Source organism: Thunnus maccoyii, chromosome 18 (assembly GCF_910596095.1).
Source record: "Thunnus maccoyii chromosome 18, fThuMac1.1, whole genome shotgun sequence".
NCBI classification, from domain to species: Eukaryota; Metazoa; Chordata; class Actinopteri; order Scombriformes; family Scombridae; genus Thunnus; species Thunnus maccoyii.
Genome location: NC_056550.1, coordinates 11512023 through 11536753, shown reverse-complemented (window position 1 = coordinate 11536753; position 24731 = coordinate 11512023). Strand labels below are relative to the sequence as shown.

Below are 24731 nucleotides of genomic sequence, written 5' to 3'. Positions count from 1 at the left end.
TAACACACGCAGTGAAAATGTCACTATCATTCTTGGAGATGTGGTAGAACACCTGACTTCTTGCTTCTGGGTCATCTTTACCGATCAAACTACTGAAAATGATTCTCAGAACAAAGAGCTTTACATTCATGTAGAGGAAGGAAACACTTAATCTAAAAAGCTTTTATAGTGTTCAGTTTGATTTCCTGTTTGAGTCCAGCAGTTTTCAACCATATTTTGTTACGTTTGCTTTTAATTGCTCTTTATTTCAGTCCACTTCCTTTTTCAATCAGTTCTATGTAATAATCAGCAGATGAGAAACATCATTCCTGCTGATTTAATTAATTGTTTAATAAATGTTTCAGCTGGGTTGAAATGCATTTTCTTTTAAACTAGATTGAGCTGCTAACTCAACTCTCAGTACTGGGTCTGAAGAGAAACCACTCAGCAAAACCTTAGATAATAATCTAAAAGGTCACCAACTATTATTTTAAAAGTTTGAATTTTAACAGGTTTTAACACAAAAGCACACACAAAACTTTTTTTTTTATAACTATCTTTATACACAGAATAAAAACACCTTTTACAAACTGAAAACTTTAAACAACAGGTTTTTCCTTTTTAGATCTTAATATTAAGTTAAACAGAAACATTTTTCTGAAATGTTAACAATAAATAGTCCAAATAACAATTTACATTATGTTACAAAAGCGCAGTGAATACTGGAATTGCCATTTGTACAAATAAATCCTTCAACAGAAAAACAAAAAAAAAAAAAAGAAAACATGCCAGATTCAAAGATAAAACCTGCTGTTTATTCCTTATTAAGAACCATCTTCATTGTTTTTTCATCTAGTGTGAGATAAAGCCTTTCCCAAATTAATAATCACAAGAGCTTTTACATTTTAGCGTCAAAGCCCCCCAAAGGTGCTCGAAGGAGACCCACGTTTTAAATCCCATTTGTGGAATGACGACAAAAGCTCTCCTACAATTTACACTCACGGAGATGAAGTTAAACACGCTGATGAGGCAAAAATGTTTACAATACTGCATATTGATGATGCTGGTAAATTGAAATTCAGAGAACGTCTGGATGTGACCATCGTCACATGGTATGTGTGTATTCGCTGTAAACAACAGTGCATCTCAGGTGAGAAACTAACATGGGGAACGGTGGATCCACTGTAACAGAAAGTATTTAAAAGCATGTTTTAACCTCTTAACGTCATCACATAGAGACTGGGCTGAGGCTAAAGGGATGATGTTTAGAAGCCAATCATGTTGACCTTAGCCCTAGTGTTTTAATTGCATCCAGTATCAATGGGGAATTATGTATTGAGCACAACCAATCAGAGGGTTTTACTAGAGTTTAAAGAAGACTACAAGACTTAAAAGTACAAAAAGTGGAGTGTCAACTATGGCTTTAGTGTTTGATTACATACGTACTGCTAGCTCCTGTGGAGTTTAAACGGAGTGTAACACTACCAGGAACTTTTGGAGGTACCCAAAACATTTTGAATTTTAGTCTGAATGAAAATAAATGTGGTTGGTCATATTTTGTCTGAACTAATTAGAACTTGAAGGAAAGATAAATCCAAGTGTGTGGAAAAAGAAAGCAGAAGTATGTTATTTCTTCTTAACCCGTTTATGCAACAACAAACCGACCTGAAGGCCAGTCAATGGGTCTTATCTTCATCAGACATTATAAGTGATTGACACTGAACTCCAATATGATTTCAGCACAAAATTCAAGGGGAGTCACTGATGATCACATCTGTAGAGCTACTACCAAAATGTAGTCAACCAACGAAAGCTGCCGTTTTGCATGTGACATCTGACTGTATAACAAAATGAAGAACCTGATTCCAAACACACATGTGCGGGGCAGGCTTTCTTCCTAAAAATGCAACCAATAAAACCTGAACTGATCGGATATGAAGAGCACATGAAATGGAGGGCAACAGCAAAAGATTTTACTTCTACCTTCCCTACTGTGTTGTGCTCTATTTTTGCAACCGAGGCCACAAAGAAACAACTATGCAACCCCCTTCTTGCTGCCATTATTTTCAACATTCCCTTTCCAGCAGCGGTTTGCCACCGGCTGGGATCTGAACTGCACATTTTGGCGGATTTACACATTTTTGGGGGGTAAATCTGAGAGAGAAGAAGACAGACAGACCCACACATACACACACACACACACACACACACACACACACACACACACACAAAGAGCAGGAAGAGACATAAAAGATCAGTGAAAATATTTTTTTGTTCAGATATGGCATAGTATTTTCCTGTACATGAGGTTGTGTTTTGTAAACGCATCTGTTTTTCTAAAGTGTTTGTTTTTAAAGGGCATTTCACCTTAAAGAACAGTTCAGTGAAACCAACATGTTTCTAACTCGCTTTGAACAATGGTCAAGGTTCACCGTTAATTATTGCACTTTTACAAACAGGGCAGGGATGGCTTTGGGGATTGGTCAATCTCCGCTGTTGTTTTTCCTCCAAAGTAGAAGGGATAAGCGTGGCGACAGTTTAGACACCGAGATGTCTCCAGATGGCTGTGGGTCGGTGGAGCCAGTTCCTCTACCTCCTCAGGGCGGTGGGATGGAGGGCTCGGTCACAGCCAGCTCCTGAGCCAGGTCATTGAAGCGAGCGATGTAGTCCACGCTGCTCTCGCTCATCATACAAGCAAGCTGAGAGTCCATCTGCAGGCACGACAAAAGAGACAAAGAAGAAACAAAACTCCTTTTTACCAGTGATCTCTAGAAACAGGTCAGTTTGCTATGTGCTGTTTGTTTGAAGTGACATGTCAAGTCAAATGTTTTGCATCACCTTAAAGAACAAAAAGCCAATATTCGTCAAACTGTTTTATAAAATCGGAGAGATTAAAAAAAACAACAAAAAAAAAAGAAATAAAAATCCAAAATTTGCTATCTCAAAGGGCTCAACTTACTTCTGCCACATCTGGAAGGCCACGGGACTGAAAGGAATCATGGGAGTTGCAGTCCAGGAGGCTAGGACCAAGCAAAGCCGTGCCACTGGAGGGGCCAGAGGGGGTTAGGGTGGTCCGCCTGCCCTTATCAGGAGAGACCATGCTGGCTGAAAGGAAAATAGAGAGACAAACAGAGAGACAGTGAATAGAAGGGACAGCACACAAACAGAGTAGAAACAAAGGCGTGTTCGTGGGACATCACTGCGAGAGGAAATCTGCAGCTGTGTCAGTGTTATTGTGAATTAATAAGAGAATAAATATCTGAATGAACAAAGAGTCCTTTGTGAAAGTTTATGTTATTTATGCCTTTATTAATTTGACATGTATTCAAGGCTACCTACTGTGTCAGTCACTTTGACAAAGCTTTGATTATTTCTCCATATTCCAACACAAACACAAGTAGAAGTAGACTCTCTGTGTGTTCAGTAATCACCATTAGACATTTTGAATATTGGGCAAAACCAATCATATATAAATAAGCTGATTTTGGTCAGACACAAAGAGAGCAGCAGTCAGTATTTTTATCTATTTTTAAATTATAGTTTGTCTTATAGTTTGTCTTATATAGTCTGTCTCAAAACTTTGGAAGGTAAGCAGTTCAGTGAACCTACAATAAATAAAATAGATCTGTAATAGTATCTGTTAATGTGTGTTTAAGAGACAAAAAGACTTACAGAGGAGGCATCCCAGTGTGGAGTCAGAGGAGTCGCTGGGGTACCACTGGGGATCGTGGCTGGGTGATGGGATCCAGCCTCGGGACGGGCTGACTGAGGGAGACGAGGCCAACAGTTTGGAGCTGTCGCTGTTGCTCAGCTTGGCTGGAGAGAGAGCCGCCTCCTCACCTGCAGCAGAACAGGAAAACAGCCATCAGATTACATACGCAACATTCAAGACGCCGGTCGAAGCGAGATTAGTGGGTTAGCAAGGTACGTTGAGCATAAAGTCAGGGTTTTCAATGTCACGAAGGTGGCTCTCTTTTAACCTGGCTACATCACCATGGTAACTTATACCGCAAACTTCACCTGGTCCGGGGCAGGTTATGTTCCAAGTTTCGGCTTAAAATCGGCAATAAAAGGAGCAGTCCTTTCACTAACTAACTGATTTGCTGCCCGTTCAACACGGCTGGTACTGCAGCTATTAGAACACCAATTAGAAAATTGATTTGTCTTTTATCATACTTATCATTGATTTGATATGTCATATTTAAATTTGTAATGGTGCAAGAGGTTAGGGTTACTTGCAGGATGGGATTTTGTTATAATATATCAAATTGTATTTCAAACAAACAAAAAAAAACTAATGAAGAAATACTTTGAACAAAAAAAAAAAGATTAATCTATTGGTATTTATCACCGATAATATTCAATCTATAATATTAATTTCACTTTGATTTGGCCAGAATCTGTGATAAGTGATTTCCACTTGTCCTTCATTATGGGACAGAGTCAGACCTGAATGCACTTCTTGAGAATAATGTTTAAATCTGCTGCATCAAGTTTAAAGTTTAAGAGCTTTGGATGTGGGAGGTACAGAGAGTGCATTGAGTGGTAAAATAAGTATACAAACTATTTACGTAATTCATAAATTAATGAATTTGGTTTTTTAATGAATGAATTTACAGCAGCAATTTTCTGCCAGCATTCCTCTCTTGCCTTATTTGCAGCAACAGTGTTGCTTTTTGCTGTGATAATGTATCTGTATTATTCATAGCTCTCCATTATAATGATCTGTTCCTCCTGACTGAAGTAAGCAGCACACGATCGGTCCATTTTGTGCGGAAAAAGAGTCAAATGAAAGCCTAGGTTAACAAAGAAAGTTCATAACCACCGTCGTGATACCACTTATCTCTGATCACGAATTTAGGGTTTGTTGAGCCAGCTCACACAAAGAAAGCCTGGGTATGTTGAACTCCTCTGGTTGCACGTCAACATGTTTCTTCAGCAGAATACTTTACATACTTTCAAACGATCCTTCACATAACACAACCTCTCATGAGAATACACAACCGACCTGTTGTCACCCTCCAGTCTCACAACACACATCTCCTGTCTTGTCTCTCAAGTTTTTTGGTTTTTTTTGCCAGTTTCCAAGAATAAATGTCAGCATGTGGGATAGAAACACATACACGCACCATAGTGGGCAGAGTTGATGGCGAGCTCGATGATGGAGTCACTGATGTGTGTTTGAGGTTCTCCGGGGGCGAGAGCCTCTTCAGGGGGGCCGGGGAGAGAGATGTCCAGGAGTGAGGCTACGCTGGGCGGAGAGAGGAGCGAGTCTCCACCACCGGTCACTCCGGGAGACGGTGGAGGCAGACCGTTCTGTGGAAAGAACAAGACAAACACTTAACTGGGACTGCTTTATTAGATTTTCTCTGCTTTTATTTCTTATATTATTAGATGAGTTTTCAGATCAACATGCATGTGTTTTTTCTATTTCTTCACAGATGGCCAGAACACAGTCTTCTATTTCACACCATGAAACCCGACCCTCCATGGACAATAGGAAAACTTTATCTTCATAGTAAAGCAGTGATCCAAGGCCGACCGGCATGGATCTGGTGTTCAGTGACTGCGCGTTGAGAATGAATACATTATCACCACCACATGTCTGATCGAGTGGTATGGTAAATAATTTTGAGTATGTTTACATTCACACAAAGACCTATTGAGAATCTCCAGATGAAGGCAATAGGTTGATGTTTAAATGGTTTGTTGTAACCAAACTTCACATAAAATCCAAATTTGGTTAATAATTGAAGAATTTGTGGTATCTTGCAGGATAAAAAGAAACAGAAATATAGCAGGAATGAAGGGGCCTTGCTTTTAACTTAACACTTCATTATTTGCGGTATTTGTTGTTACATTAGCTGTTGACCCAAAAAGCAGGGTTAATTTTTCTACCACTGCTAGCCAAGCTGCTCTAAATCACAATTACATCAGTAAGATAAATCAATTAAATAGTTTTCATGAAAGTATCGATAACTGGAATATAGCTTTGCTCTGGTTAAAAAGAGTTTAACCAGAGCAAGACAATTTAGCATAATTGAGAAGATGAGGAGGAGGAGACAGTTACATCAAAGAAAAATGTAACCCATTTTTAAAAACGTGTCCCTTGTTTGTAAGTGTGTGTGTGTGTTATTTTGTGTGCTCCTGACCTCTGGGACATTGTGCTGCAGCAGTTGAGAGTTTGGTTCAGCATCTACAATGGGCGTGGTGCCAAGCAGGGAGCTGTTATCAACAGTGGGAGAATCCAGCTCCCGACAGGGACTGCCAGGGATGATGCCCGCAGACTTCGCTGCCAGGTCGATGGCACCTGAGAGGAGAGAAACACAAGGGATTTGTTACATCTGCAAAGACCTGATAAGTGTTGACAATGCTTGAGACTAGCATGTGAAATGGATTTTACCAGAAAATAAATTGAAAACTACATGTTTACATTCAGCAATTAAACTCAACAACAATTTGAATATAAAAATAGGAAGCAGGAGACAATCTGAGGGGTCAGAGAGGATATAAAGACTTAAATGGAGGACTCAAGTTCTTCCTCTAGGAGTTTAGCTGGAAGAATGTTCTTTTTGTCTTTTTAGCCCTGCACAAAAGAGTGCTTGTTCAAAACCTTGTTGGAGATCATGTGGGAGTCAAGAAGCCAATCATTTTCTATCATTTGAAACTGGGAACTGTTTCTCAAACAAAAACAACTTAATTTTACAAAAAGTGAATGGGAACATAAGGAAGAATATATGATAAAAAAAATTGTTGGTGGCGTACAAACAGACAACATGCAGAACAGGTAAAAAATGTACAACTCTGGTTTAATTTTGTTGTAGTCTTATTTTGTTGAGGCCATTTGGTAATTGAGCCATGTTATAAAATGTCTGTTAAAAACCCAATTAAAGGATAATTCTGAAATAAGTAAAAACCATATTGTTTAATACAGTGACATAATAAGAGGTAAAACTGATACTCAATTAAACTGTAAACTTCAACAGTACAACATAATTGTGCTCTATCAGGAATTTACAACCCCCCCCCCCCGAAAGACAAAAGAAAAATGGATTAATTAATGGATGCGGTACATACTGGCGAGCTGGCTGGCCGCTGCTGAGCTAGAGGCGACAGGGGAAGTTTTGGACAGGAGGGGGCGGGAGGAAGGAGTCAGACGAGTCTGGATTGGCCGGAAAGATCCAGTTCCTGAGGGAAGAAACAGGAAGTGAGAGAGTGAGAGATAAGCAGAGTGCAGAGAGGGAAATTACATTGGCAATGTGTAATGAGCACAATAGACGAGTAGATTATTAATATCAATGCATACATCACCACATGTATTCAAAATCATTGCCCTACAGCACTAAACATACAATATTGTATAGTAGGAGCCTGATGTTAGAAGTGTACCTGTGGCAGAGTTGGAGAGGATGGAGAAGGAGCAAACATGCTGCGGAGTGTCTCCAGTAGTTCGGGGTAAAAGAGTTCGCTGTGGATAAGCAAGCACAAATTTAACTAGATGAAGGGTCAACGTGACCCGCAACATGTCAGAGACCCATAATAAAGACATTAAAAATACAAAGCAACTGAATCGATAAACCAACACCCTTTTTGTTCCTTCTTACCTGAACTACAAGTGGTTTCCGAAGTTGTCTGTTACGAGGTTTTCGTGGTCTAGAAAGGAAAAGATCTGACTGCATCTACAAGGGAAAAAAAAAACAATAATAATCAATACAAACAACTTCATAGTAATGTGGACTTGATACTTCTGGTGTGAAAAAATAACACATTGCTCTGTCTTACACTGATAGAGTCGAGCTGTTGCCTTAAGGCCAACTCAGCCTCCTTGTTGGGGGAGAACATTCTGTTGTGGCGTGAACTGTTGGGGGGGAGCGTGGTGGGTACTGCGAACACACCGCCTTCTGTATCGCTGCCTGCTGTCGACCCCAGCAGGGAGCGGGGAAGGTTGCGACCACCTAAAGAGGAAAGGAACATTAAAATGCCATAAAAACACACGCAACAACAACTACAGTTTATTTGTGCTGTGCTTTTCTGACAATACTGGAAAATGTGGCAAATGAAAGAGTTGCACTGCCTAATTATTTACCAAGGTCAAGTAAAGAACTAAAGCACCATCAGCACATACACACATAAGCAGTAAAATTAGAAGGTGTACGTGGGACTTCATCAAGTAACAAAGCTGAGATATATTATAACCATCCTAACCATGTACTGATTTCCTATCCCTTCAAACCCAAACAGAATATTGTTATTAAATACCTATACTGAAGACTACACTCTTTACAAGGAATCAGCTCCACTGAAGGTAAACACACTTTTAATGCATGTAGCAGTGGATCTAGAGCAAGTGAGAAGGGCCCATTGATACCTGAGCCTCCGATGTTTGGCAGGTGTAACCTGGCCCCTCGCATAGAGGCCTGCTGTCGGCCACAGCTGGGGCTACGAACGCCTGCTAATGGACCCTTTCCTGGAGGTGTGAGGGCCTGATTTTGCTCCTCCTGATGGGTCTTGAGTGGTGATGTGGCTGTGGAACACAGCTCTGGAGCCTGTAGGAGAGGACACATTAATGACACCATCTGGCTCTACATGTACGCTTCTACAAGAGGTTAAAGGTGGCACAGAGAGCAGTTTAAGCCCTCTACCAGTGCTGAAATCAGCAGACATTGTACCAGTATTAAATGTATCTATCCATGCAGGATTTATTGTGGATGACCACACTTGCAAGCAATGCAATTTTGTGAATCCACGGAATATGCACCATGCATACTGCTGTCCCCCTGCGGCCCATGATTTAAGACCACTTAATAACAATATCTATTTTAAGGTGCAGTCTTCATTCATGCCACTGGGATGTATGTATGTTTCAAATTTAATTTCGGTTTAAACAAACCAAACACAGTAACATGATATTCTGTCCACAAAACATTTAAAATGGTTGTCTGGCAACCAGCATCAACATTGTGAGAAGTAACAGTTAATCCCTACCAACGGTTTTGGATTGACCTCAGTTGCAACCAGCCTGAGCAGGCAGCGCAGCACACGGTGTGTCCTGTTGGGCTTGGGTTGTGTCAAGGCTTGTCCGTTTTGTTGGTTGTTGTGAGTAACTGCAATAGGTTGCCACTCATATTCCAGCTGCAGCTTGCCAGGCTTTCCTAACATCAAGTATAACTCAGCCAGGGTGACGTTCTCTGCGTCACGGGCACTCCAGCCCTCCTCTCTGATCTGCTCAACAGTCCGCTCTTTGGCTGCTGGGGCAGAGCCCTGCGGCACGCCCTCCTCTGAGCCAGCCACGAGAGGCTTGGCTGGAGGTGTCTGATTGGCCTCTGGGGAAGAGGTGCTGGTGTTCTGCTCTTCTCTGCACTGCTCCGATGAGCTCTCTGCACCACTACACAACTTATCATTGCTTTTGGTCATTGATAAGCCACCACTGGCCTCCGCTCCAATGAACGTCTTGCCCCCTTCAGAGGGGCCCATCACAGCTCCCTCTTCTCTGGGAGCCTGCTGAGAGGAAGCAGGGACAGAAACAGATATTGGTCTCTTCTCCTCTAGCTTTGCAGAACTGTCTGATGAGGGCTCAGGGTTTATGGGCTCAGTTCGACGAGTGTCACTCAATACAGTTACTGAAACACCACCACCAGCAGCGGCAGCGCTTCCTCGTCCAGATTTGGCGCCAGTCCGAAGTGGTGGAGCGGTGTGAATTCCCAGGATCTGGGCAGCGGGCAGTTCCTTCGCGTTAGGCCGGTTCTTTCCACTTTCTAGCCAGTGAACAGTGCAGGAGGCCTTGGAGTGAACCACACGTGCCACGCCAGGCAGCATGGTCAAGGTGCTGCTCTCGGCCGGGAAAAGAAAGAGTTCCTCCGGCTGGGATTTGCTGGGAGAGGCTGTGCTGGATTGGCTACCCTTCAGAGCCTCCCTCTCCATCAGACTCTTGAGCTGAAAGCACCAGTGTCAAGGACCCCGATATAACTGATAGATACAGGCATGTCCCCCCCAAATGTTCACAGCTGAAGTGCAGAACCACTGCTCTGCTCACACTTGACGTATGATTACAAATGTTGTACTGTGCAATAGATACAATATAAAAGAGTGATTTTTATGTAAGTTTGTTTGTTAGTGCCTCAGCACACTCAACACCATTTTTCTTAATGAAATTGGATGTGTAAATTGGTCCAAATATTGCTCTACCCAACTTCTAATCAAATGATGTGTTAAAGGATACAATCCGCTGGTCGTGGTATGCCCACTTCTGTTTCAGATACTCAATGAGGCTGGAGACTTTCCTGTGGAGCTCCACCACCATCCTGGGTTGGAAAAAACAAACAAACAAAAAAAATACATAGTTTTTATTTACAAGTTGCTGTAGATAATGCCGAATGGAATTGGGCTGAGAGATTTAGTTTTCATGCTCCAACATATTAAACATATTTTTTGGGTCAAAGTTATGTTGTAGTCTTGTGGTGCTGTGAGTGTGAACACAGACTATTTTCAAAACACCTAGATGATGTATACATGCAAACTCCAACATCTGAAAACTGGGAGTCATTAGCCAAAAAGCATTGCATTATGAGCTATGCTGTTGGAAAACAATGGCAAACATGGGTGTGGTGTAAAGAACCAAGTGAGTTTGACTTTTCTTGCATTACAAATGTCAGATGTCTAAGTATTCTGAACGCACTGACGGGGACTTGTCAAAACAGTTGTTGCCAGCGGCAGCGTTACGATATGACAATAAGCTTGGACATATGATACCTCTGCAACTTTATTCTCATACAGTACTGAAATAAATGCAAATAGCAGCCTGAAAACAACTTTTGACAATGTTTTTTGGTAACTGACTCCTCTCAGAGATTAGTTAACCGGCATGCCTGACCTGAGGCGAGGGTTGTGAGCTAGACTCTGAACACGGGCCCAGGAGTGGTTGCTGCGTGGTTGGAGCTCCACTGCCACCTTCAGGGGAAGACGCACCGGCTTCTGGTCCTCCTCGTCACTTACTCCTGCAGGGACATGAAGACACCAACAGAACTCAGAGAAAAGGTTTTGCTAGGGTTCACTGTGAGACCACAATTAGGTGTTTTTCAAGAGCAAGAGAAGGTGTCCATGCTTAATGGATTGGCACTAGCTGTTTTCTTGCACTCAAAACAAAGACTGACTACAGGAAAAAGATGGCAGATGCAAGACAGGTTGGATTCAGATTTTTCACCCATGATTAAAGCAATTTTTTTCTCTAACTTTGGTGAGTGAATGTTTTTGGTAGATGGCAGTTGGTCCAACCAGTCACCTCCACCATCTCCCTCCTGCTCCTCCTCACTCTGCTCCCAGAGTTACCATGGAGACGCCAGTAGCCCACACGCTGCCATTGTTATTGCCAAAACCCCGCCCCCACAAACCCTGCGCCTCACCATTGATGTTGTTTATATTTTAAGAACTGGTGTTTGTTTACCTTGCATGTGGTACGTATGTTCAGTGTGTGTTGGGTGTCCATGCATGAACATGCTCACCATCTGGGTCACAGAGTTTCTTCAGTGCACGGCACATGGGTGCTTTGATTCGAAGGTTCCTCCCTTTGGAGCGCACAGTGGTGGCCCTGGTCAAACAGACAGAACAGCAGTGAAATCTTGATTATTTTTAGCAAATTTTCTGGGTCACAATACACCAGTCAGTGAAGTGCTCATTGTCACTCTGCATTTTTCACAGAGGAAGTGTGCTAATAATTCACATTAACACAGCTTGTTCAGAATAACCTCAAAAATTGAACTAGACAAAATAACATAAACTTGTTACAATACAGTGGCCGTGCAGTATGTAATACTGTGTTGTCAGTTTTGTTAGACTGAAAGAGGTGATGATTGACCTGATTAAAAAATTTTTAAATTCCCTTTAAGTGTTAGTCAGGGATATAAGTTGTGATTAGTGTTCCTGCTGCAAATGGATTTTTCTTGCATTTGGCATATGTCATCATGATCTCAGACTGTCCACATGGTACATATTTGTGTGTGACAGTCAGCGACTACTTAGCTTATTTGTACGTGTGAAACTCACTTATGTGCGCCACAATGGTGACTGTTAAATTTTATCATCATCTGTATGCAGCCCAGAATTTACAACCACACAGACTGTGCACGCCAGCTGTTCTCACAGACAAACATGCTTGAGACTTACCAGGATAGTTACTTAAAAACTATCCTGGTAAGTCTCAAGCACAAAAATGACCACTGAGTTTAATCAACACCTTTGACAACCTCTACAAACATCAAACATTACAAGCTTCTCTAAGCTACTTAATTGTAATGTGTTTTTGTAATATTTTGTCCACTACCTATAGATCTCAAATTTCCCTGGACACATGAATCAGAACAAACAAAATATTAATATAGAAATTAAACTTGTCAGTAAACAGAATATGTTTAGATGTCTCAGTTTCCAGGCTTACATTCTCCACAGATACTATGGTTTAGTCTATCATCACTCAGGATGAAAGATTATCTTTGTTTTTGTAGATGTGATAAAGTACATCAAATCAAAAACAGCATATTTGTCAATCCCAGACATATGCATGTAAATGCACTCTTTGTGTTATTTAACATAAAAAAACAATGTGACTGGTTTATGCTTTCTCCCCCCAGTTGTAGTACCGACTTACCCTTGCTGGATGAGTTCGTTCAGCTTTGCTACATTCTTATCATCCATTACTGTCAGAGACAAAACACAAGGAGAAATCAGCTCACAACATCGTCCCTCAGGAGCAGCTGTCCCCCATGACTGGGAGCATGCAGTGTTTAATCACATCCCTTGTGTCCCAAACTACCAGCAGCAAAACACTCAAACACACAAACAACTTTAAAAAGGCATACAGTACATTCAAACACATGTGTAACCCTCACTTACATCCTCCAACTTTTTTGCGGAGCTCAGCGTAGCAGATGAGACCGTAAAGCTCTTGAGAGGATTTCTTCAGCACTCGGGAATACACTGAAGGAGGAAAGGCAGCACAAGTCACAACACTGCTGTAACTAGGAGGCATGTGCATGCTACATAAAGATAACACGACAGTGACATTGAAGGCTTTTTGTAGGGGAAAGGGGCTTGTGCTTATCAGGTGAGATTCCTTTACATACAGTATGTTTTGTGACTTTGAGCCAACCTGCTGAACAAGGAGCTATAAACATCAGTGTGAGAAGTATTGAAAAGTGGACCTGGACTATATAGAAACTAAAGCCCCATTTAACCCAAGGACACAAATGACTGCCACACTAACATTTCTGACAGCTCTAGTGAACACCTTAAATGAACATAACAGGGTAGGTGAGACAAGATGAGATGCCAAAAGTCACACGTTTTTATTGTTATGGAGTCAAAGATAAATGGCAGCTCACCATTGGCAAAGTCGATGTGTTTGGAGATCTTGTGCCACGTCCGGTAGTAGAAGTGGCGGACCTGCTCCTTGTTCTTCACCATGTTGGCCGGCTTCCCTCGCTTCTTGTACTTCATTGCAATGTTGTTCTGGATAGCCTCAAAATCCTTCCCATGCTGGACAGCAGAAGAGATGAGCAGAAGATGTCAAAAGATAAGAAGATTATGAAGAGATATTTTAGCTTGGTGTCCTAGAATAAATAATGTAAACATAAATGCCATCAAAGCTGCCCATTTACTGTAAAATTATACGGTAATCACAGTCCATTTGGTTCCATCCTGTACCTCATAGAGCCCCTCAAAAAAGCTGTTTTTGTCCTCAGCGCTCCAAGACTCCCACTGCCGACGGGCCCTCTTCTGGTTACCGGCTTGCTCCTCCTTCTCAGTAGACCCTTGGCCCTTAGATGCCTTGGACACTCCCCCCGTAGAGCCAGCCACAGGCCCCGACTGTCCCACTGCCCCCTGAGAGGAAGAGCCATTCTCTGCCCCTGTATTACACAAAAAGCGGGAGCCCACAAATCCATCAGTCATGAAACATTCAGAGGAAAAACACAATTTAAAATCAGAGGAAAAATGTTTTGGTTTACCACCCTAGTTGTTTTGTATAGAATGGGGAAAAAAAATACAATTGTACTTCTGAGGTGTGTGGTTTAGGAGATGGTAAAATACATGCACGCAAAGCCACCCACTGCCATTACAGCGCACAACCTGCAGAGCTTCCCTTTCTGTGGTTCAGCTCTGGCAAGGAGGCAGGAAAAGCAATCAGTCCCTATGGCCAGGTCTACAGTACACGGGTCCAAAATCAACTCGTGGTGGGCTTGAATGGCCAAGTTTAGCCGAGCACAGAGCACAATGCCAGGAGGCATTAGCACAAACACAGAGGCTGTTGCAGCACTGCACTACGTTAAAGCAACAGTAGATTTTAAGCCAAAATGGGTGTTCATTTACAAATGCAAATCAGTGTGTGGCTCATAGGCACTAACCTAGATGTGCCTCTTTCAAAATAGATGTGCACCAATATAGCATCATATCAAAATAAACAGGGCTTCCTTGGTCCTTGGTTGACACTTGGGCAATCTAAATGTATTTGATGATACAATCACAGTCACTTTCTCTTTTCCGACAACAAAAGAAATCTACCAGTCGTATCTGTCAGAGCAACCTAATTCATCTGCATACGGTAAAAGTTCACTTCAGTCTGATCCGAGTCCAATTCATTTATAAAGCCATTTTTAAAGAAAGAAAAAACTGACATATTGTCCATGCCGAGCAACATAATTACACACATGCAAAAACAAAAATAAAACAGCCGAAACAGATCAGTACTAATTTCTCAGTAAATCAGTGAGCAATGACAAATTCTTCAGTAAGAAAGATTCAGGTTTCTGGCTGGTAGCACATCAATAACAGGCTGTCAAATGAGCAGAGGCCACCTCAGATACTGTATGTTTCACACATACTGGATATTAATGCTTCTGCCCCACCTTTCTTGTGAGACTGGTGGTATGGAGACCAGGACAGAGACGTCCAGTTTTAAAGGATACATTTATTCAAGCCAGTTTTCTATTAATATTAGGGATCACTATTTCTGATCAGTAATCAATGAGGCAATACATTGATGCGTTTTAGAGTCCGTTAGTCAGCCTGAGAGTTTTAGTTCTTAACTCAGACATTCAAATATTACTGTCAATTCACAGAGGACTGCTCCTGCAGGCTTTAGCATATATATATATATTTCTCACACTGTAAGAGACAAAGTGTCAGCCAGTTTATCTCTGATGGATTATAATCAAAATTTGTATCTCATATTTGCTAAAATGAGAATGCACCACACACACATCTTTGGTTGTTTGCTGCATCACTATTGTCTGTTGTGACACGTGGCTAGATTGTGCATTATTATAATTTTACATTTTTAAAAAGTTCTCAAAGGCAAAAATATAAACTGTAATTCACCAACTGGTTGGATCAGTGGATCAATACAATTTTTTTTTTTATTATAAATCGGTGATTTATTTTCCCAACACTCTGCTAATAACAACAGCCATTAACAGCCCTGTGTTTTTAAAGTCATAATGTCAAGTTTCTGAGAAAATGCAACTGAAAATAGTCAAGTGACATTCTAACTGAAACGTAACATGTGGCCTGTGACTTTACTCCTTTTCATAGAAATGGTTCACAGGATGGATGTTGCAACTTGTGTTGGAGCAGCCAGAAATCTACCCAGAGTACATGCCAGCCGGTGGCCCAGGGGGACTACACAGCACAAAAGCTGCGTCACTTTCCCCATCACTGATAAACAAACTGTAAATATAGTGACACCGTTAAACCTGAGAGCAGACCCCCTCGCTAATCCAACCTCCTCTCTGAGCTGGTCACCTACAGTACCTTTCGATTTTGCCCCGCCATGTCCATTGATGGTTGAGCCGATTGAATCCTTCCGGATCCGTTTGCTTGGAGGTCGGACACTTGATCGGAGAAAATGATGTTGATCGTGACACGGAGGGGCGGGCTCCGCGGAGGGTTGGGGCTGCTGGGTCGAGCCAAGTCCGGTTCGGTTCGGCGGAGAGGCTGGGAGGACCGGGGCTGAACCGGGGCTGAGACCCGCAGCTGATGGATTAAGACTCTCCACTCCGTCGTCTCCCTTTGTACTGCGCTCCTCGGTCGCCTGCTCTCCGCTCTCCTCTTCGTCGCAACCTTCGGGCTTTCTGGACGGATTCCTCCTCCCATCGACACCGATCCCCTCCCTGGAGCCCGGTGTCATGCTGCCAAAACACATTCAGGGGGGAAATTGTCACATTAGGAGCAAAGCGGTGTGCAAAATTAACTTCTAAAGACGACGTTCACTGTCTCTCAACATGGCCGCCGCTGTTTGTTTCAAATCCCCTCACCAGTCCCGACAAAACAACACCAAATATATGCATTTAACGTCTCCAGATAAATTATATCCAGCAACCAAAATAGTTTAGTAACTGACTGCGGTGTTTTACCAGCTGTCTTTCGGCTCTAAAGGGCAATATTTAAGGTTGAATTTCAACTAAATTCAAATGCGAGCGCTTTTCAGTTTAGCGCCCTGCAGAAACGACAACGAAAACCCCTCGGTGCATTCGCCCTCTAAATAAAGTGTTTATTTCAAACATAATTTTACCCATTTTCATGATCTTCGGTAGTAGGTGACGTCTTCTTTCTCTTCACCATGGGTCCGACCGGTTATATTGGCAATTACTAGTCAAATTGGGCATAATAAATCCTAGACCGATCTCTCCGCTTTCTGCCCTCTCCTTGCTCCTGCCTCGACTGAACTGAACTCTCTGCGCAGTTCAACTGTTTTCTATCAGCAACAACATTACTCAATGATTCTTTGAAAGAAGAAATAAAACTTTATAACTACACACTAATATGTGATATTTACTGCATACAATGAAGGAGAATTTCCTGTTAGCACATGTCAGCTGAGCTCGTTTGAATTGATACGCACAGATAGTTTTATTAACCTGAGTGCAAGTGGACTTTGCTTGTCACTACGTCACCGTCGCCTTGCAGAAATGATATCTGCAAAACGATTTATTTAATATGCATCCAGTAATTGTTAGCCTTCTGTGACAATACACAGTTTTTTCTAACAGTGCTATCACCCTGTATAAATAATCACATGTCAAAATCAGTACAGAGAGCAGGTTTTATGTGCCCGATGCGCACCAAGATCTGGTGTATTACATTTGTAAAATAGTGTTATATTGAGTGCACAATACAAAATGTAGAGTATTGTGTTTTCCTGATTGTTACCCTCTAGTTTCTTTATTTATTTCTGAATACAATCAGGAGGAGGGCAGCGCAGAGAGGTGACAGCAAGAGAAAGCTATAACAAAGAAAGATTAATTGGACATAAGTAGCTTGAAGTCGGAAAGTGATGATAAAAATCTTCTTTTCTACATTCCGACACAGCCTGTTTTGTGTCATCTGAACGCCAACTCTCACATACTCCTACAACTCAATCGACCACAAAATATGTCTGATATATAACAGTAAGAGCCCGAAACTACTAGTTAAGTTAATGATTGTTTACTTGTACTCCTTATAATCTCACAGCTTCAGATCACTGTAACGTCAATAGGTGGATGTAATGATAATTTAACTGTTACTCAGCGTCAAAACATCGTTTCAGTGTAACTTAAGGTAAATTAAAATCTTCCAGTAATAAACTAATATCTATACTTTATACATTCAACTGCAGCGTTTTAGTCCTAACAACCCAGTGACTGTAGTCGTGTAACCACGGTTCAAGAGGGTTATCGTAACTTTAGTAGTGCAATGTGACAAGAGTTAAAGTTATTTATACTAACAGTTGTCGTTAACTTAGTTGCAATTAATTGTATGAAATGAATACTGGTCATATCCATACATAACGTGCTACCTAGCATGGCTGCTGCCGTTGGCTAGCTAACTTAGCGTTAACGTTACGGCAGTAAAACAACCCATAACGTTGCAAAACCTGCTTGTAACAAAACTATTATTTCAAGCAGAGCCTCAAACCCGCTTCCGATAGCACTATCAATGTTCAATTACCTGAAGTGGAAGCCTGTTGGTGGTATTCCCAATCGAGACACTGGTTAGCATCCCTAGCTAACGGCAGCACTCCAGCTTGTTACCGATGACAGCTCCCACAGAGCGAGCCTCCACGCGCTTTGGCACGCCCACTACAACTCGAAAACAAACCCTGTGATTGGTTAGAAGAACACGAGGACGACGGTTAAAATTTGATTGACAGAAGGCTTCGCCAATCGTTATTGAAAAAGGCCCTGCGAAGGACCAATCGTCATGCTCTTCCTGTCATGCCTTTTAAGTTTCCCGATAAGAAAAAAATGTATACATATGATATGTATTTTTTAAAGTTCAAAGTCGGTTTGACGATTCAATAATCTAACATGTTTGTTCATTAGTTTTAATATTATTTCAACGAGACTGGCGTCACTGCAATAGAGTTTTTTGGCGCTCTAAAAATAGGTTCCGCCCACAAAGTGATTGACATTTTGAAGATCAAATCAGCAGGCGCAATCCATAGGATATACTTGTATTTAATACCAGTATACGCCGAATTCCACTTGGATAAGCGGATTCAGAATATCATATTGCTTGCAGGCAACAAAACATGGTCTACAACCAAGGATACAGCTCGACAACAATAAAACACACTAAATATACCACAAAGGGCTTTTGATTCAATGGCATTTGCACTTCACTTTAGTTGCTTTCTCAGCCTACGTTGTCTTTGTCCAGGCCAAGCGCCCCGGTGAGCAAAACAAGCGTGATACATCGAGGTTAGTGCACGGTTGCGGTTGTTTAATGGCTCTTTGACGGACCAGCAGGGCGGAGTTTTGCGATTTTTATATGAGCTACTACAGTTACTACAACAGATATGTCTTCGATAAATGCACAAATCAGACGTAAAAAACGACAGTACTGTCAGTGCCGCCGTGACCAAAGTGTTATATCAAAAGACTCACTGGATTACAACATCACAGTCGAGTTTAAATGAGGGGACGCCCTCTGCCTTGAAACGAGCGCACCACAGCTCTCAGCAGACCGCTTATATTCCTCTGCGTCACAGCTGGGTAGGCTGCATTTCGTCGCTAAGGAGTTTGGTTGGGCACGCGCAGGCAGGAGGAACTTGCTGTTCGTCCAGTTGGCAAACTGACGAAGTTGTCTTCGGAAACTTGAAGGCTCAAAACAAAACCACTATGACTTCGACGAACATGTACCAAGGGTTGGAGGCTGGGTCAAAACCAAGCTCAAGGTGAATAATATGTATTAATGTAGGACGGTTATCTCTGAAAGAAATGGCCAACGGTTTATTTGGCCGCTCGGTCAGCTACTCACTCAATGTAGGTTAACGATATTTTTGACAGGAGCTCTTCATAGCTTTTGCCTTTTTTCCTGCTAATGTTTTAAAACATAATGCTTGCATTCAGCCCTGTTACAGCTGAAGTTAGTCTCTTGTGTAGTCGCTCAACTCGAGTCGGCGTGGTGTGACTTGTCAGAGTCAAGGATTAGCTTTTTCAAGCTAACCGACCAGGCGTTGTCTGCTGCGCCTGCGGAAGTGTGAAGCCACTTGAGACTGCTCTTCTTTGTACTCGCCAACTACGGCGTAGCGGCCGCATTGTTCTAGTTAGAGGAGGTCCAGTTTCCCCCGACTGACCCGTAAAGCGTCAGCTTTTTTTTCAATTACGTGTAATAGTCGAGTTCAAGTATGTTATGGCCTCTGATTACTTGAGAAAGCGCAACGCCAAGTCTATCGAAGAGTGTTAAGGCGTGTGGCGCCCTTCCCGAATAGTTAGCAGTGTTATCAAATGACCTGTTATTTGGCAGCGTTTGCTTATGTTGTCGCTGTATGGTAGATAACATTTATAGCCATGTTACATACTGTTTTCTACTCGACCCTTTTTTCTTGTGCGTGAGCAAAAGTATGACATCATGTATAACTAAACATGAATATCATGAAATTATGAATCAAAGACGTTTTAGAAACATTATATTTGTTAAGGACTGACAGATCCTCAGATAAATGTTAATGAAATGACACACTATATACAGTCTTAATTTACTAAGACAATTCCAAATAAACCAATAAAAATACCTGACATTATTTATGGTCTATTTGTCTTTGCCTTTTCACACTTGTATTAGGTAGTCCATCTTTAGAGATAAATAGGTTGGTTCCTATGAAGGTTGTACTTATAGTCTTTTGTCTTCTGCAGGGTGTTGCAGCCTCCTGGAGGTGGCTCCAGTAACCTGTTTGGTGGCTACGAAGATGATGCAGCATCAAGAAGACCCAATAAGATGGCCTCTAAAGTTTTTGCTCCACCAGAGGAACCCCAGAGTGTACCAAGACGCTCTAATCCTCCAGGTCAGACCAGCCTGTCTGGGCTAACAGATGTGCAGAAGCAGGCCATTCAAAGCATCTATCAATGTTAAGGGTGTGAAAACTGTTACTATAATGTGATAGTTCCAGCGTAGGCACTCTCACTGTTTTCTGTGCCTTGACTTAACCCACATCCAGATTCTGTTAAGTTTCTGGTATAATCAGGTTTGTTGGAAAATGAATTTCCAAGCAGGGACTGCTGGGTCACCCTGGCTCCTGTATCTATCAAGTCTTCACTGTGCCAATAGCGTCCCTGGAATGACAAGTTAATTTGCTTATGTACATGGTGTGATGCTGAAGGGTGACCAGTCATGAAGAAGCTCAATTCCCACATAAGTAATGACATCTTGCCACAGTGTCATGAATCTGCAGGGCAAGAAAAGGGCAGTGCATTTCACTAGTCATCAAAAACAAAAGTTGAGTGTGGGATTTTTGTCATGGTTACTGCTGTAACACTGTACACATCTTGGTAATATTTCATGTAGGTGGGAAGAGTAGCGGAATATTTGGGGAACCTGAACCTGCAGCTCAACCACAGAGACCCATACCTCCAGGTGGACATACCAGCAACATATTTGGGGCTGGAGAAAGTGCGCCTGTCCAAAGCCAAAACCGAAGCCACCCAAATAAGCCAAAGGTAGGCCACACACGAAATATTCAGTCCACTTAGACTTGTTTTTTTTTTCCTTTCCTATTCTTCCGCTGACTCCTGGAAACTTAATGAACACACAGCCAGTAAGTTTGTCACAAACTGATTTAGTCATTATCTGCTGCTCACAGTGCAAATACGGCTCAAAAGTCCTCTTGTTGTTTCATTTTATTCTGTATTTTCTTTTTTAACCAGACGTGTGCCACATACTCTACTATACCAAGCAGCGTTCCCCTCGGGTCAATAGAGTTTATGCAACCAGAGTATTGTCGGCTTAGACCGCTGAGTCCATTGCAACAATCTCAGCAGTGACAAAAGTAAATTCTAAGCCAACTTTTCAAGAAATCTGTTAATTTATCAGTTTTATGTGACTGTGTTGAGGTTGGTAATAAGAGAGAGAGCAGGCATGAGAGAGGAGGGGGATAATGCAGCACAGACTGCACCAAGTTCAAGGTATTTACCCCCATAATAGCCTATGACGTTATATAATTATTATTCAGCTTTTTCCCAAATCCCATGGTTTCCTTGCGGCCCGGTAGCAAATTTTCTGAGGCCTGGTACCGGTCCATGGCCTGTGGGTTGGGAATCCCTGTCCTACACTGTTTTCTGGCTTGTAGTACAACTTAAAAAATGTGCCCATCCTATGGCATGTTATCCTGGTTGGCCTCTGCTAAATGGCACTGCAGAACAACTGACATTCATATTTGCATTCAAGTCCATGTTCACATATACAGTAAGAGAATGCATGTTAGCTTATTGGATGTATTTACTATAAATATGTAGCTTTAGTAGCTTGCTGACAGTAAATGAGACAAATACTTTCTCTTCAAGAAGCCTTAGAGAGAGTCCTTAGTCATGGAAATTGCACTGTTGTACAGTACTTTATTAGCTGCTTTAGCTTTGTTCGATCATGAAGAAGAGAGCCTGTGTTAAGTTCTTTCATTGATTACCGAGTGAGAAATTTCTCATCTTTGTTTTTTTACAGGACAATCTAAGTGTGGGACCTGAACCTGAATCACCAGGTGAGTTTCACTTTGTTTCATAATGGAAGATTTTTGGCAGACTTGATTTATGTTGAGTCATCCTACCCACTGTAGCAAAGCTCAATATGCAGATCACAGGGATTACACTGTAGTTAGATCTTTTTAAAATGGCCTTTCTTCTTGGTCAGCCCAGTTGACATCATGGTTAATGAAATTTGTGTTTTGTTTTTGAGTTTTGCATTCATGGGTTTTATGAAATACCAAGCTGTGTCTTTAGTTGGATTGGAGAAAATGAAGACTTTTAGAATGAATGTATATAATTGCTGTGCATGACTCGTGAAAGATGTCATTTTCATTATGTTTTACAAGGAAAACAGGTGATTGATTTTCAGCCATGCTAGCAGTGTGACTCTAGGTATCGGCAGTGTCAGTCAGTCCACCACTTTGGTCCAGACTGAAATATGCTGACAGACTGCTGTGAAATTTTGTTTGGGTCTTCATGGTCCCCCAGAGGATGAATCCTACTGACTGGTGATCCCTAATTTTTTTCCTCTAGCTACATAAACAGGTCAAAAACTTCACTTATCCAGTGAAAGATATCTACAGGACTGATTTTGACAAAATTTGTACAGGCATTCATTGTCCCCTGATTTTTCCTCTAGTACTATCACGAGGTTCACATTTGTGGTTCTGAGTGAAATGTCTCTACAACCAGAGGGTGTTTGCCATGAAATTTGGTGCAGGTATTAATGGTCCCGTCAGGATGAATTGTAACTAATAAGCTCCATTATTGCATCACAATTTCAATTTGTCCAATACTTTGGTTTATTACCAAACACATGTAAATTTAAAGACACTTTGTGTTTAGTGCTAATTAGCAAGTGTTAGCATGCTAACATACTAAACTAAGATGGTGAACCTTGGAAATGGTGCCTACATCAAGGAAATAACAGTGTCATTGTGAGCATGCTGACATTAGCATTAAGCTGAAAGCACAAAGTACAGCCTCACAGAGCTGCGAGCTTGGCTGTAGACTTAGTTTTGTAATTCTGCTCTGGCAGTTTCTGTAGTGCACTTTTTTTTTTTCTCTCTCTCTCTCTTCAAGCACCTGAGGCCAAGGTCAGCCAGCCTGAGGTGAAGGAGGAAACAGTCTCCCCAGCTGTTGTGCCAGCCAAGGAGGAGCCTGCTGCTCCTGCTGCTCCTGCTGCTCCTGCTCCTGCTGCTCCTGCTCCTGCTCCTGCTCCTGCTTCTGCTCCTCCTGCTGCTGCTGCAGCTGTCCCTGCCTCTCCAGAGCCTGAGCCCTCTTCTTCCTCACTTCCTGATGAGACTTTGCTGAAGAACCATGAGCCTCACCTGGGACCCAGGCATCGCTCTCACAACAAGGTCCTCAACCCCCCTGGAGGAAAGTCTAGCGTGGTATTCTACTGATCAGCTGAACACACCACTCCTCCCTGTTCTTTGTCTGCTCTCCTGTTAATCTTCTCTCATTCCAACACCCCTCCCTCCCTCCCCCCACGGTTACTTCACATGTACAACTAAACAAAGATTAGGAATTTTTGTTCTTGACACCAGTTTTCTGGTCTAATATGTTGTCCTCAACTTCTTGCACTTTCAGCCCGTTTCTGATTCTGCTCTCTGCCTCATTCTTCCTATACCTTGAAACCTGCAATCATACAATCACAAACCGTTCAATCAACAGGTTAACTATTATTCACTCACTTCTTGTTCAATCTCAATAGTGCAGTTACTGTTTTCACTGTTTCTGTGTTTTTGCATGTGTAAATGTAGTTGAAGGCACAATTATTTTTCATTCTGACAACATTTTTGCATCTCAAGAGTTGTTTAGATATCAGAAGAAGACTGCTTGTGGTGTTTTTAGCTTTAAACGGTCCTGGATTCAAATGATATCATGTAACCATTATCAAAGGTAAATTCTTTGCAGACAATTGCTTAAATTTCCAGATGCCTATTTTAAACCTTGATGTGTGGGCTTTCAGTCAGGAGGGGGTGAACAGATGTTCTCACCAATGTAAAATGTTTCAGGGAGTTCCACTAGTGCCACCTTTTTTTTTTTTTTTTTTCTTTTTTCTTTTTTTTTAAAACGCTACCAGATCCTTATGTGATGACTACATAAAACCTTTTGTTTGGCGATTTTTCAAAGTTACAACGCATTAGACAACAACGAATGACTGTACAATCAGAAGCCTTATCAGCTGAGCATTCTCTCTTGCCTTCCCATCAATTGTCACTTAATTTTGTTCCCTCTCATCTCAACATGTGTCTCAAATAATCTGATGTCAGAGCGCAAACTCTGTTCAAAGAGAGACGCCAAAAATTGAAATTGAAACAAAGATGAATGCAAGTGTTTACTCCCAAATGTTTCTGCTTCCTCAAAGATATTGATTCCATTTTGATTTTATGCGAATGTATTGTGCAGGTACTTTTCTGCTTTGTCCTCATTGCTTGCTTTATCTAAGAACATGCCTTTAATTTGCCTGGGGTAGGCCTCTGTTTATGTTTTAAATTAAAACGGCTGATGACAAGTGACCTCTGGACAAGCACGTGGCCTACCTGAGTCCAGGTGGGCTCATTAATAATCACCTCTCCACCCACTTCATGACGTACATTCATGGTATTCTGGTGCCAGCCTGTCCCCTGTGTGTTGATGTGCCTGGCAGGCAATGAGCGCAGCAGAAGAAAGAAATCCTGTGTATTGCAATAAAAACTGTTGTTTTGCATTTGGAGTTTGTTATTTCAATGTTTTTTGGAAAATAAACAAAATGAACATTCA

General features: G+C 41.7%; 2 protein-coding genes across 4 annotated transcripts; one reads left to right on the top strand and one right to left on the bottom strand.

Annotated features, from left to right (window-relative positions):
• Positions 1–315: 315 nt before the first annotated feature.
• On the bottom strand, positions 316–19494 carry cramp1 (cramped chromatin regulator homolog 1). Of its 3 annotated transcripts, XM_042394193.1 has the most exons (21): positions 19267–19494; positions 17956–18106; positions 15778–16154; positions 13675–13877; positions 13353–13506; positions 12865–12948; positions 12620–12668; positions 11478–11563; positions 10850–10973; positions 10199–10280; positions 8965–9912; positions 8348–8525; positions 7762–7934; positions 7584–7658; positions 7369–7447; positions 7057–7167; positions 6132–6289; positions 5109–5295; positions 3652–3819; positions 2939–3084; positions 316–2690 (listed from the first exon to the last, which is right to left on the bottom strand). In XM_042394193.1, the coding sequence occupies exons 3-21, from the start codon at positions 16151–16153 to the stop codon at positions 2577–2579; spliced, it is 3495 nt and encodes a 1164-aa protein (XP_042250127.1). In that variant the 5' UTR covers position 16154; positions 17956–18106; positions 19267–19494; the 3' UTR covers positions 316–2576. The 3 variants fall into 3 exon arrangements, with proteins under 3 accessions (XP_042250127.1, XP_042250128.1, XP_042250126.1); XM_042394194.1 differs by lacking the exon at positions 19267–19494 and having other exon boundaries at positions 17956–18360; XM_042394192.1 differs by lacking the exons at positions 17956–18106; positions 19267–19494 and adding an exon at positions 16538–16708.
• On the top strand, positions 18960–24731 carry jpt2 (Jupiter microtubule associated homolog 2). Its single transcript, XM_042394195.1, has 5 exons — positions 18960–19183; positions 20145–20293; positions 20794–20945; positions 21943–21979; positions 23046–24731. The coding sequence occupies exons 1-5, from the start codon at positions 19128–19130 to the stop codon at positions 23366–23368; spliced, it is 717 nt and encodes a 238-aa protein (XP_042250129.1). The 5' UTR covers positions 18960–19127; the 3' UTR covers positions 23369–24731.